The sequence below is a fragment of the Babylonia areolata genome, chromosome 21, assembly GCF_041734735.1.
Source record: "Babylonia areolata isolate BAREFJ2019XMU chromosome 21, ASM4173473v1, whole genome shotgun sequence".
NCBI classification, from domain to species: domain Eukaryota; kingdom Metazoa; phylum Mollusca; class Gastropoda; order Neogastropoda; family Buccinidae; genus Babylonia; species Babylonia areolata.
This window is the reverse complement of record NC_134896.1, coordinates 6345138-6359237: the sequence shown is the minus strand read 5'-3', so window position 1 is coordinate 6359237 and position 14100 is coordinate 6345138. Positions and strand designations below refer to the sequence as shown.

The following is a 14100-nucleotide window of genomic DNA, read 5'->3' as shown; positions in this document are numbered from 1 at the left end:
CTCCTACAGAACCCCAGATCATATGGAAAACACACTTTCTCTTTCCGGGCTTTTTCCGCATGGAACTCACTTCCGTTTCCTGTCTGTTACGCTGTTTCTTGCCCTTCTTTTTGCAAAAAACTCTTTGAAAACTCATTTATTTCCAGCCATACAATTCAGTAAATAACTCCATGTCTTCACTTTTATATTTTAATCAAGTTAATTTTTTACTTCTATTGTTTTTACTATTTTTAAACGTACACATGTTCATATGCCTTGAACAATTGGGATGTGCGTGCCCATGTGTGAGTGTCTACATTTTGTGTGGAGTGGGTGTGGGTTTGTGAGATGGAGTTGGAACGGGATGGTCTGTGTGTGCGGGTGTACTCGTGTGTGTGAGTGTCTACATCTTGTCTGGAGTGGTTGTGGATTTGTGGGATGGAGTTGGAACGGGATGATTTTGTTCTTGCAGGTGTATTTGTGGTTTTTTTTTTAGTGTGCATGTGTCATTGCATTTAAAAAAAATTTTTTTATTGTAAACGACCAGGGCTTTTGTATCATTAGATTGGGCGTACAAAATGTCCTTTTTATTATTATTATCATGTTGTGATTGTTGATTTGTATTGTGTGGTTCGTTTCTCTCAGCCAGTGGACAAGAAGGCCGACATGTACAAGAAAATGTGCGACTATGTCAAGAACACCCACGCGGCAACCCATCAGCAGTATACCTTGGACGTTCTGGATGTAAGCATTGTGGCATAATTACTCTACCTTTGAACAGACGCTGATTCTTCAAATATATATTTGGATGAGACGATAAAATGAGGTCCCGTGTGTAACATGCACTCCTAAAAGAACCCACGGTGACAGAAGGTTTGTCGCTGGCGAGAATCTGTGGAAAAATTCACTTTCGTAGGAAAGCAAACAGACTTGAAGTAGAAGAAGGAAAAAAGAAAGGGGCAGTTCTACACTGCTGTGATGAGCTCAGCCAGGGAAGAGCAGTCCAAATTTCACACAGACTGACATGTTGTAACAAAAGGTAATACATGTCTCATGTTTTTGTTTCTATCAGTTCTTTGTTTGTATTTTTTAGCTGATTATTCTGTATAGTTGTTTATTGAGGTATAAGGAAGGCATTGTTTTATTTTCCCAATTATTTCTCGGTGGTAGAAATAAACTGTCCGTTAAATGTGTGGGCAGTTAGAGTGGAGGCATCGTCATCCTCCACAACCATCATCATTTTTTTTTTTTTTTATAAAGGGAAAAAAAAAGAAGTATAATACCGTCTGTGTTGTGCATATCCACGAGTGCAGAGGTGTGAGTGTCTGTGTTGTGCAGAGGTGTGAGTGTCTGTGTTGTGCAGAGGTGTGAGTGTCTGTGTTGTGCAGAGGTGTGAGTGTCTGTTTGTGTTGTGCAGAGGTGTGAGTGTCTGTGTTGTGCAGAGGTGTGAGTGTCTGTGTTGTGTTGTGCAGAGGTGTGAGTGTCTGTGTTGTGCAGAGGTGTGAGTGTCTGTGTTGTGTTGTGCAGAGGTGTGAGTGTCTGTGTGTGTTGTGCAGAGGTGTGAGTGTCTGTGTTGTGCAGAGGTGTGAGTGTCTGTGTTGTGCTGAGGTGTGAGTGTCTGTTGTGCTGAGGTGTGTCTGTCTGTGTTGTGCAGAGGTGTGAGTGTCTGTGTTGTGCAGAGGTGTGAATGTCTGTGTTGTGCAGAGGTGTGAGTGTCTGTTTATGTTGTGCAGAGGTGTGAATGTCTGTGTTGTGCAGAGGTGTGAGTGTCTGTTTATGTTGTGCAGAGGTGTGAGTGTCTGTTTATGTTGTGCAGAGGTGTGAGTGTCTGTTTATATTGTGCAGAGCTTGAGTTTCTGTTTATGTTGTGCAGAGGTGTGAGTTTGTGTGTGCAGAGGTGTGAGTTTGTGTTGTGCAGAGGTGTGAGTGTCTGTTCATATTGTGCAGAGCTTGAGTTTCTGTTTATGTTGTGCAGAGGTGTGAGTGTCTGTTTGTACAGAGACCTGTGTGAGTGTCAGTCTTTGTTGTGCTTATCTGTGAGTGTCTGTTTCTGTTCGGCAGAGCTTTGTCAGAGCTTTTTCAAGTGTGTTTGTCGTGTGTCACAACAGATCTTTTTGAGAGTTTCTTCTTGTTCAGATATCTTTGTGAGCGTGTGTGAAGGTGAGCTGTGTGTGTGTGACAGATCTTTGAGGTGGACCGTGAAGGTGAGCAACAGCAGTTTGAGCCGTTCAAGGCCATGCACAACCGACAGCTGCTGTGGCACGGCTCTCGCACCACCAACTTCGCCGGCATCCTGTCGCAGGGTCTGCGCATCGCACCCCCAGAGGCTCCCGTGGTATGTAGCTACAGCCTGGTGCAGAGAGCAGGGTGTACATGCAGGGCTCCCTCTTTTCACCAGATTTGCAGATTTCAGCGCAAAGTAAAGTCTCAAAGTCTGTGGCCTTTCATGCCCTGCTCTCATGGTGACCTCAGTTTCGATACCCCTCCACTTCCGTGCTTGGGGTGAGTCCTGTCAATGTCGTCAGTGTTGGCAGATTCATGGGGGGCTGTTGTTTGAGGGACGTGGTGGCGGTCTCCACTCTGGGAGAGATGCTCACTCAGTCTGGCTCCGCGACTAAGCCATTATTGTTGTTAGTAGGGGGCTTAGTAGGTGGTGTCCTAAGTACGTTAAAACAGAACAGGCACCACTGAACACCACCGAAGTGACTCAGCAGCAGTGCAGGGTCTCCTCTGGTGTGTGGCCTCCAGGCGACCTAACATCGATGGTTCCCTTTGGACTGCCGACACTGGAACTGGGACGGACGAACCCAGGTGTGGCCGTGTATGGGGGAATCTAAATGAGCGGCGTGGGAGTAATGCCACTGAAACGGCGCAGATGATGGAGCAGCAAAAAAAAAAAAGAAAAAAGAAAAGAAATTTATCGAAAGAAAAAAATCTCGGCGGAAAACAAAATTTCAGCAAGTGGCAGCTGAATCTTATTTGCTGAGAGTGAGAGTGATAACAGGGAATATTGTTACTGTGAAGCACTACTGAAGCTGTAAAGGTGAAAACTGAGAAGTGCTGTTAAGTATTGATGCCTTGTACATCCCTGTAGATGTAACATTGGAGGTGTTCTGTGTGAATTGTAGGAATATGATTATGGAAGTAAAGTGATATAAATGTGCTCCAATTTGTGTCAGTCTGCACCATTTTGAATGTAAATTAAAAACTTTTTATGGGGGAGCATGTCCCCGGACCCACCTGTGATTTCAGGGGTTTGGGGTATTCTTCAGTGCGAGCCCTGTACATGGAAAAGCGCGTTATGAATTAGATTTTTATTATCACAGAGGACTTAATTGGAGTTGTGGAAGTGCTGATGCCTAGGGAAGGGTAATTTGCTAGTTGTTCAGTTCCAGTTACTCAAGGAGGCGTCACTGTATTCAGACAAATCCATATATGCTACACCACATCTGTTAAGCAGATGCCTGACCAGCAGCGTAACCCAACGCGCTTAGTCAGGCCTTGAGGGAAAATACTGTGAAATAAAGATGTGATACGATACGATGCTGGTTGATGAAACACACACACACACACACAGATATACACACACAGATATACACACACATACACACACACACATACACACACACACATACACACACACACACATATATACACACACACACACACACACACACACAACAAAACACACACACACACACACATGCACACACACACACATGCACACACACACACACACATATACACACACACACACACACATATACACACACACATACACACACACATACACACACACACATGCACGCACGCACGCACGCACAGAGATATGCTTTGGTGAGTATTGACTGGCCATGTTGAGATTGTGTATTGTGCTGTCCTCTCCCGTTTTGTTTCACAATATGTGAAACTTGAATTTGCGTAGGAATATGTGCACGATACGAGTCATACTGACCTGCCATTTGAAGAACATGCCTAAGCTTGGATGATTTTCATTCTGTTGGATACTTCCTTTGTTGTCCCATGTGGAGGCTGTGTTCTGTTTCAGATGAGTCACATGTTTGGTGAAGGGTCTGAGGTGTGTTTCAGACTGGTTACATGTCTGTTTCATGTCTATTTCAGACTGGTTACATGTCTGTTTCAGACTGGTTATGCTGGTTACATGTCTGTTTCAGACGGATTACATGTCTGTTTCAGACGGGTTACATGTCTGTTTCAGACGGGTTACATGTCAGATGGGTTACATGTCTGTTACATGTCTGTTTCAGACGGGTTACATGTCTGTTTCAGACGGGTTACATGTTCGGCAAAGGGATCTACTTTGCGGACATGGTGTCCAAATCGGCCAACTACTGCCGCACGTCAAAGAGCGACCCCATCGGTATCCTGCTGCTGTGCGAAGTGGCCCTGGGTAACATGTAAGTCCAGGTCACTTCCGCTGATAGAATCCTTTGGTAACATGTAACTCAGGGTGTCTTATGTTGATAGAATCTTTTGGTAACATGCAAGTCAAGGTGTCTTCCACTGATGATAGAATCTTTTGGTAACATGTAAGTCAAGGTGTCTCTGCTGATGATAGAATCTTTTGGTAAAATATAAGTCAAGGTGTGTCTGCTGATGATAGAATCTTTTGGTAACATGCAAGTCAGGGTGTCTTCCACTGATAGAATCTTTTGGTAAAATATAAGTCAAGGTGTGTCTGCTGATGATAGAATCTTTTGGTAACATGTATGTCAAGGTGTCTCTGCTGATGATAGAATCTTTTGGTAACATGCAAGTCAGGGTGTCTTCCACTGATAGAATCTTTTGGTACAATATAAGTCAAGGTGTGTCTGCTGATGATAGAATCTTTTGGTAACATGCAAGTCAGGGTGTCTTCCACTGATAGAATCTTTTGGTAAAATATAAGTCAAGGTGTGTCTGCTCTTCAGCTGATGATAGAATCTAGTCATTGAGATGAGACGGTAGAGTGGATCCCTTTTGCAGCATGCACTTAGGCAGTAAAAGAACCCAGTGCAACGATAGGGTCATCCCTGGCAAAATTCTGTAGAAAAATCCACTCTGACAGGAAAACACACACACTTGCAGACAGAAAAAATAGGGTGGTGCTGAAGGTGGTGTAGCTTCTTCTTCTTCTTCTTCTGCGTTCGTGGGCTTCAACTCCCACGTTCACTCCTATATACACGAGTGGGCTTTTTACGTGTATGACCGTTTTACCCCGCCATGTAGGCAGCCATACTCCGTTTTTGGGGGTGTGCATGCTGGGTATGTTCTTGTTTCCATAACCCACCAAACGCTGACATGGATTACAGGATCTTTAACGTGCGTATTTGATCTTATGCTTGCGCATACACACGAAGGGGGGTTCAGGCACTGGCAGGTCTGCACATATGTGATCTGGGAGATCGTAAAAATCTCCACCCTTTACCCACCAGGCGCCGTCACCGTGATTCGAACCCGAGACCCTCAGATCGAAAGTCCAACGCTTTAACCATTTGGCTATGGCGCCCGTCAAGTGGTGTAGCAATGTACTGTCCATGTGGAGAGCAGCCCAAAGTTTGCACACAGAAAGCTGTAGCGACAAAGAGTAATGATACAAGTCAACTCCACTCTATTGTTTCTGAAGAGAAATTGCCATATGGTTGTGTAGCTCATGATACAAGCACACTTAGACATGCACATGTTTTAACCATTCAAAGAGATCAGGTTAAATTACATTGACATATTTCTGAATATTTTACATATTTGATATTTGCATATTACCGTGAAGTTCGGTCTATAAGCCGCGACTTTTTACCCCAGCTTCAACCTCTGCGGCTTATACAATGATGCGGCTTATTTGCGGATTTTAACAATCCCGGGAGTGTCACGTTCTCGTCTACTCTTAGCTGCCCTTCAACTCACCAAAATCATGATTTCTGTCCATGATGAGCTTCAGGATAGTGTGCTCACTGTTCACATTTTATAAATCAAATCCGCACACATTAAAGCCTTCAGATCAGCATTCAGTTCTACTCTGCTCAAGCGTACACCCTCATCATGCCGAAAACGCGACGTTATGCCTATGACGCAGCCTTCAAATTGAAGGTGATCAACCTAGCAGACGACAGTGCAAGCGACGAACCAGCAGCGACCTCCACCTTCATGTTCATGAAGTGAAAGCGAGGCTGAAGTCAGTGACAAGATGGCGGAGGAAGCTGTGCTGGTTCTCTTCAACTCGGACAGTGAAGACAAAGATTTTAGTGGATTCAGTGAGCAGGATGGCGTTGGATAAATGTGACTATCCCTAAATTATGAATCTTATTTTCGTTGTGTTTATTTATTATTTTTTTGTGGCACTAGCAGTATTTTCGCTTGCTTTTCTTTGTGTTGTTCTTGCTTGTGTTTATTTTATAACCTACATTATCAACAGCTTTTCTGTAGTATCAATATGTGTTCCGGTACCGGAAATAAGTACGGCTTATGTATGTATAAAGTTAAATTTTTTCCAAAATTTAGTGGGTGCGGCTTATATACCAGTGCACTCAATAGACCAAACTTTACGGTAATTGATGTAAGTTACCCTGCATTTCTGTCTTTTCTCTCTGCCTTTCTTGTTATAACATATATGTTTTTAAGAAATATTTCTTTCTTTTTGCAGGCATGAACTGACCAGTTCGAGTTACATTACCAAGTTGCCTAAGGGGAAACACAGCACCAAAGGTGTGTACAGACATTGCTGTCCTCTGTTTAACCTCTCAAGTGCACCCAGGATGAAAATATCCGTCCTTGTCATAGTAGGAATTCCCCTGTCATAAAATCATTAAATTTATATGAAATTGTCATAATTGGATAGAGTGTTTGTTTTTCTTTCAGAAAAGTATAGGTTATGTATATAATTTCCTTTAGTAGTTTGCTTGCTAGATTAAAAAAAAAAATTTTGATTGTTACCATCTGTGACCAGAACATCCCATGGCAAATAGTTGTCACTGGGCATAGAATAGGCTTGGCTTTGAAAGGGTTAATCATCCTTTTAGCATTGAGGAGAAGCATTGACTACAGGTTCATATCTTTGGAGTTTCAAGAATCTTTGAATCAAGTCTTGAAAGAAAAAAAACATCGAAAAACAAAGACAAAAAAATATAATTACATAAAGATAGCTAATTATCTGACATTTTTAAACAAATTTTAAAAGGAAAAAACTTGTGGGCATCTGACTTCCTTATGTAGTAGAATGTGATTTGTCTTAAGAAGTGAGGTTATGTGCCTTTCTAATGTTAGAATGTTTTTCACATAGCTTGCCTTGAAGTTTTTGTACTGCAACTACCTGGAATAGATAATTTTGTATCTGTATGTTTAAGAAATCTTTGGTAACATAAGAGAAGGAAGAAAGAAAAAACTTTGTACTAATACTATTGAACTTACAAACAACACAATGAAAATAGAAGTATTCACAAACGAATCTAAGAAAAAAAATGTAAGAAATGGTTTGTTTTGTTTTATTTTTGTTCTTTTTTTTTTTTCTTCTGGAAATTACAAATGAGAAAAGAAAATTTCATTCATGAACAAATCTAAGGAAAAGAAAGTAAGAAACTTTTTTTTTGGGGTTTTTTTTTTTTTTGGTCAGGTATTGGTATGACGACCCCTGACCCCAAAGGGTTCCACACGACGAAGGATGGTGTTGTCATCCCCATGGGGGCCAGCTCCAAGGCCGACATCCCCTACTCCAGTCTGCTCTACAACGAGTATCCTTTGGGTTTCTGAATTCACTGCAATTCAAAATACTTTGTCTGCTTCAAACAGAACAGAAAATTTGTATTTGTATTTCTTTTTATCATGACAGATTTCTCTGTGTGAAATTCAGGCTGCTCTCCCCAGGGAGAGCACGTCGCTACACTACAGCGCCACCCATTTTTTTGTAATTTTTCCTGCGTGCGGTTTTATTTGCTTTTCCTATCGAAGTGGATTTTTCTACAGAATTTTGCCAGGAACAATCCTTTTGTTGCCGTGAGTTCTTTTACGTGCGCTAAGTGCATGCTGCACACGGGACCTCGGTTTATCGTCTCATCCGAATGACTAGCGTCCAGACCACCACTCAAGGTCTAGTGGAGGGAGAGAAAATATTGGCGGTTGAGCCGTGATTCTCTCGTTTCCTAGGCGGACGCGTTACCTCTAGGCCATCACTCCACACACGCACGATTTTCTTTCGGTTCACTCAAAATGCCTGCCAGCAAATATCAAAGAGAAAAACGAGTAACTGGCCCACTTTTCCCTGATCACCACGCACACACCAGTTATCATGTAAAAAAAAAAAAAAGCGCAGTCAGGTAAGATGATGTTACTTTTAAGATAGACTGAAACATCTGTGTTTGTGTGTGTGTGTGTGTGTGTGTGCGCACTTGGTTTTATAGAGCTTGTGTGCTGCTGTTGCCAGTGTCAGGGCTCCCACTTTTCCACAAATTTGCGGATTTCTGTGTAAAGTAAAAATGAGATTCCGCGAATAAAAAAAGAATATATTCAGCAAAAGAAGAAGAAGAAAAAAAAAGTTGCTTACACACTAGACTTAATCGGGTGCAAAATTTGAGTGTTGACAAATTCTGGAAACAAGTGGGTTGCAACTGCATGAGCAACTGAGCTGAAAAAGATTTTTTGTTTCGAGTTAGAGTGATGACCAGGAATATTGTTACTGTGAGACACTACTGAAGCTGTAAAGGTGAAAACTGAGAAGTGCTGGTGTGTGTCAGTGCCTTTTTCATTCCTGTAGATGTAAGATTGGAGGTGTTCTGTGTGCAAAATTGTAGGTTTATGATGATGGTAGTAAAGTGCTATAAATGTGCTCAGATTTGCGTCAGGTTGCACTCTTTTCAATGTGAATTTCAAAATTTTTCCGGGGGCACATGCAGTCAGGTTTTTTTTTTTTTTCTTCTGTGGGAGCCCTGCAGTGTGTAGTGATGTGCGTCACTGAGAGGGAGGTTGAAGTGACTGGGTGGTCTACATGTATGTGTGTGCATGAGGTTTTTGTTGTTGTCGGAAACAAGTGCTCGCTTTTCTTCTATTTCAGTCTGAAAGACATGTGATTTTCTCACCAGTCAGCTTCAGAGCGTATCAAAATAATGTGTAAAATTGCCTCTCAATTCTATGAAGACGGTAACGAAAAGACATCTACGTGTGTGTAGGTCTGATATGGCACGTGTGGGAAAAACATCTCAAGAACAACACACACGGACACCTCACGCACACCACACACACACACACACACAACACAGACACACTACACACACTCACACACACACACACACACCTCACGCACACCACACACACTACACACACACACACACACACACCACACACACACACACACACACACTTGTATACAAAGGGAAAAGAATACCTCTTTCACAGACACTCGTATACACATAGTGATCCACACATTCATGAGCAAAACATTTTTGACTGTTTTTTCAAGAATATTCTTCTGTTTTAGCTACACCACTTCGATAAATGTCTTCAGTTGTATGTTGGACCATGTATTTGTTTTTCAGTTTTACATTGGTTCACACAGAGGTTATTGTGATGTGTTTGCATCGTATTTTGCATTTTATTATTTTGTATTTAATGTTTACTTCCTTTTATATTCTGTTTTGTGCACTTTTGTAAACACTTGGTAGGGCACAACATGGGTTACATGATCTGTGCTGTGTTAGAGCATATGTTCACTATGAATGAGTGTTCTTGTTGGAATGTGGAAGCATGGTTGGACTGTGTAGTTCTGTGGAGGTAAAGGATATATGATGATATATTGCCTTTTTGTCAGCAAACCTGTCAGCAGTGTCTCTCTCAGTTTCATTTTCTCAGGGAGGCCTCATTATGTTCGGACAAATTCATATACGCTACACCACATCTGCCAAGCAGATGCCTGACCAGCAGCGTAACCCAACGCACTTAGTCAGGCCTTGAGTGCATCCGTATATATTGCATATATACTTGTGTACTTATCAGAGTGGATTTCTTCTACAGGGTTTTGCCAAAGGACAACACTCTCAATGCCATGGGTTCTTTTTGAGTGAGCCAAGTTCATGGTGCACACAGGACTTCAGTTTATCGTCTCATCCAAATGAGTAGACATTCAGTTTGATTTTCCAAACTTGGGAGAAAAGATGAGAGTGGGATTCGAACCCAGACCCTAATGGAGTCTCTGTACCGGCAGATGAGCGTCGTAACCACTGTGCCACCTGTCTCCTATCTCCTTGTTTCAGTCAGTTTCAGTAGCTCAAGGAGGCGCCACTGCGTTTGGACAAATCCATATACGCTACACCACATATGCCTGACCAGCAGCGTAACCCAACGTGCTTAGTCAGGCCTTGGGGGAAAAAAAAAAGGTGAATAAATAATAGATAAGCGTACATAAATAAGTAAATAAATAAATAAATAATAATTATAATATATAAAAAAGGGGTAGTAGTAGTAATAATAATAATTAATAAATAAATAATATATATAAATAAATAATATCTCCTAGAGGTGAAGAAGTGTTGTTGTATTTTGTGTGGTGTATTCCTTGACGGTGGTCAGGTACATTGTGTACGACGTAGCCCAGGTGAAAATCAAGTACCTGCTGAAGACCAAGTTCAGCTACAAGTGGTGATCTGGATTACCCCTCCCAGCTCTATGCAGGTCCCAGATGAGGCACCAATCCTGTCAAGAGAGACTTTTCCTATCTGGCCTCTTCCCACTGCCCTTTCACGAACAAAACGATAGGAAAAACATGTGAAGGAGAATTTGTTCTTGTTTGCATAGTATTCATACTTGAAGAGAAATGTTCTGGGGGGGGGGGGGGGGAATTTTGTCAGTCATACTTGGTAAATATTATGGTGCAGGGTATGAACGTCATTCAGAGAGGTACGTTTCTCATGCTTGGCTTTTGCGTTTGTCAGTTAGTCAGTGTTAACATGATAACTTGCTTGACAAAAATGGTAATGATCATGATTTTGGAAGTGTCAGAATGACTGTAAAATCAGGGTATTGGTTGTAATAATGAATATGATTTAGGACTGTTTGACTGGTAAAATCAGGATATTGGTTGTAATAATGAATATGATTTAGGACTGTTTGACTGGTAAAATCAGGATATTGGTCATAATAATGAATATGATTTAGGACTGTTTGACTGGTAAAATCAGGATATTGGTCATAATAATGAATATGATTTAGGACTGTTTGACTGGTAAAATCAGGATATTGGTTGTAATAATGAATATGATTTAGGACTGTTTGACTGGTAAAATCAGGATATTGGTTGTAATAATGAATATGATTTAGGACTGTTTGACTGTAGTAAAATCAGGATATTAGTTTTAATAATGAATATGATTTAGGACTGTTTGACTGTAGTAAAATCAGGATATTAGTTGTAATAATGAATATGATTCAAGAGTGTCAGAATGACTGTAAAATCAGCATATTCGTCATAGCACTGATGATGATATAGGAGTGTCAGATATGGATCATAGTAATGAATATAATAAATAAGAAGTGTCAAAATGACTGTAAAATCAGGGTAGTGGTCATAGTAACGAATATGATTTACTAATATCAGAACGACTGTAAAATCAGGATATTAGTCATAGTAATGATGAGGATTCAGGATTGTCAGAATGACTGTAAAATCAGGATATTAGTCATAGTAATGATGATGATTCAGGATTGTCAGAATGACTGTAAAATCAGGATATTAGTCATAGTAATGATGATTATTCAGGATTGTCAGAATGACTGTAAAATCAGGATATTAGTCATAGTAATGATGAGGATTCAGGATTGTCAGAATGACTGTAAAATCAGGATATTAGTCATAGTAATGATGAGGATTCAGGATTGTCAGAATGACTGTAAAATCAGGATATTAGTCATAGTAATGATGAGGATTCAGGATTGTCAGAATGACTGTAAAATCAGGATATTAGTCATAGTAATGATGATGATTCAGGGTTGTCAGAATGTCCGTAAAATCGGGATGTGGGTCACAGGAAGGTACTTAAAATGCCCGGTACATAAATTGATTGTGGGTCCCTTCAGTGTAGATTTAAAACATGGAAGATTCGGAGGAGTGGTTATGTGAAATTAGTTAGGTGCCTGCTGTTCTTCAGGCAGCATTTATTTTTCAGGATTTGTAATTTCTGGAAGAAGACCACCCGGTGTGTCTTTTTTTTTTTTTCTTTTTTTAAATGCACTCGAAAAATTCATTTATTTTGTACAGAATTCATACATTTTGACAATGTGAAGTTTGGAGATACACAGGGAACATTTTCACTGTGAAAAGTAGGTGCAGATCTTTGTTTCCTTTTTTTTTTTTTTTTCAGTTCTCGCACAAACAGTTCCCATGTTTAAAAATGGCTTTTAATGTGGAGCTCTCTGTGTGTGTAATTAAGTTTGATAAAATGAATCAGTAGTGCAGTTTCATGTGTACAAGTTACAGTTTTGTGTTAAGAAGCCCATATCTGGTGTATAAGCAACAAATGATAATGCTTTTAGTGTTTTAGTCTTCAGCGTTTCCGACATTTGCTGTTGAATGAAAGTTTTTATGTACATGAACACCTCTGCACAAACGTTTTTGCCCATTTTCATTAGTTCGGCACCAATCATTTTGCATGTTGCTAGTCACCCATTTGTCTCCCTTTGTCGGGCACTCTTTTGTCCTGGATCACTTATGTCCCTTTTGCTGTTGCTGTGTTTTGGGGGTTTCAAAAGACATTGTCATTCATCTGTGGAAAAAGGTCTCCAGACTGAAAACTTGGATATTGCTGTTATTGAAAGAGTGTCAGGGGAAACTACTCTGAATTTTCTGTGACTGCAGTCTTTGAAAGCTTGTTCAAAGTTTTGCCAAAGCAAGCTTTTTACACTGCTCAGCCTGTATTGTCTTTGTTCAGGGGAGGCAACTAATCTGATTTTGCCATGTCAGAAATGTGTAGTATAAATACAAGTAAACAGCGCAGATTTGTAACCAAGGCCACTAGGCTCAAAATCTCTATCACACAAGGATGAAGATTTTAGGCACTGATAGTGTTCAGATCTATCCTGCTAAGTGTTTTTGTTATAATGAATATCATGATATCTTTTTCGACCAAAGAAAAGGAGGGATCGGGAAGACATTTTTGTGACTTTTGGCATGTGACTCCACTTTTATTGTGATTGTTGTTTATTTGTAGCATTCCATTTTTGTTGACAGTCCTAAGGAGAGTGGGTTTTTTTTATCTTTTGTTTTGTGCTCCTCTCCTGGCTTTTGCAAATGAGTAAAATGCTTCAGCTTCTTTGCTTTGATGTTAACTTTTCACCTTGTGAATGCATGATCATTTGATTGCACGTTTTCCCAGTTGTGTGTGGATATAGGTTGTGCTGAAGTTCAAATTTATGCCATTGTTCACAGCGTAATCATAGGAACGCCATTTATTCATCATGTGTATTCATTTCATACATTGCTTGTTTTTCTTTCTCTGTTTTTTTTCTCTCTCCAGTTTTGCAGATGAGAATGTCTTAATCTGTTACTAACCAGTGAGAGTAATGTTTATTATGCATGTTTGTCTTGCTTAGGCTGCGGCAGATCAAAATGGCTTCAGCAGTATCATTGCGTTTTAGATATCAAGAATTTGTTCAGATTTGGCCACAATTGTTGCTTTTTATATATCTGGATCTGCCTGTGTGTATCGAGTTAATGCACCCTGTTTCCTTTCTGTCTGATGTCCAGAAGTGGATACATGTTGGACATGTATGGTCCCGCGTTGTTTGCAACAATAAAATGTTTTACATAATCGTGATCAGCATTTTGGCTTCTTGTGGTTGAATCAGTGGAGCGGTGACGGCACATTGTTGCTGCTGTCGTTCTGTTCATCACTGTGGGTGAATCAGTGGAGCAGGTGACGGCACATTGTTGCTGCTGTCGTTCTGTACATCACTTTGGGTGAATCAGTGACAGCACATTGTTGTTCTGTACATCACTGTGGGTGAATCAGTGGAGCGGTGATGGCACATTGTTGCTGCTGTTGTTCTGTACATCACTTTGGGTGGAGCGGTGACAGCACATTGTTGCTGCTGTCGTTCTGTTCATCACTGGGTGAATCAGTGGAGCAGTGACGGCACATTGTTGCT

At 40.7% G+C, this 14100-nt stretch overlaps 1 protein-coding gene across 1 annotated transcript in view; it reads left to right on the top strand.

Annotated features, from left to right (window-relative positions):
- Positions 1 to 13764, top strand: part of LOC143296503 (poly [ADP-ribose] polymerase 1-like) — a 51451-nt gene extending 37687 nt beyond the window's left edge. The window contains exons 20-25 of the mRNA XM_076608471.1: positions 625 to 723; positions 2162 to 2314; positions 4270 to 4397; positions 6620 to 6681; positions 7586 to 7703; positions 10531 to 13764. Coding sequence (XP_076464586.1) covers positions 625 to 723; positions 2162 to 2314; positions 4270 to 4397; positions 6620 to 6681; positions 7586 to 7703; positions 10531 to 10603 — 633 coding nt within the window. The 3' untranslated portion in view covers positions 10604 to 13764. The remainder of the gene's footprint in view (positions 1 to 624; positions 724 to 2161; positions 2315 to 4269; positions 4398 to 6619; positions 6682 to 7585; positions 7704 to 10530) is intronic.
- Positions 13765 to 14100: the final 336 nt, after the last annotated feature.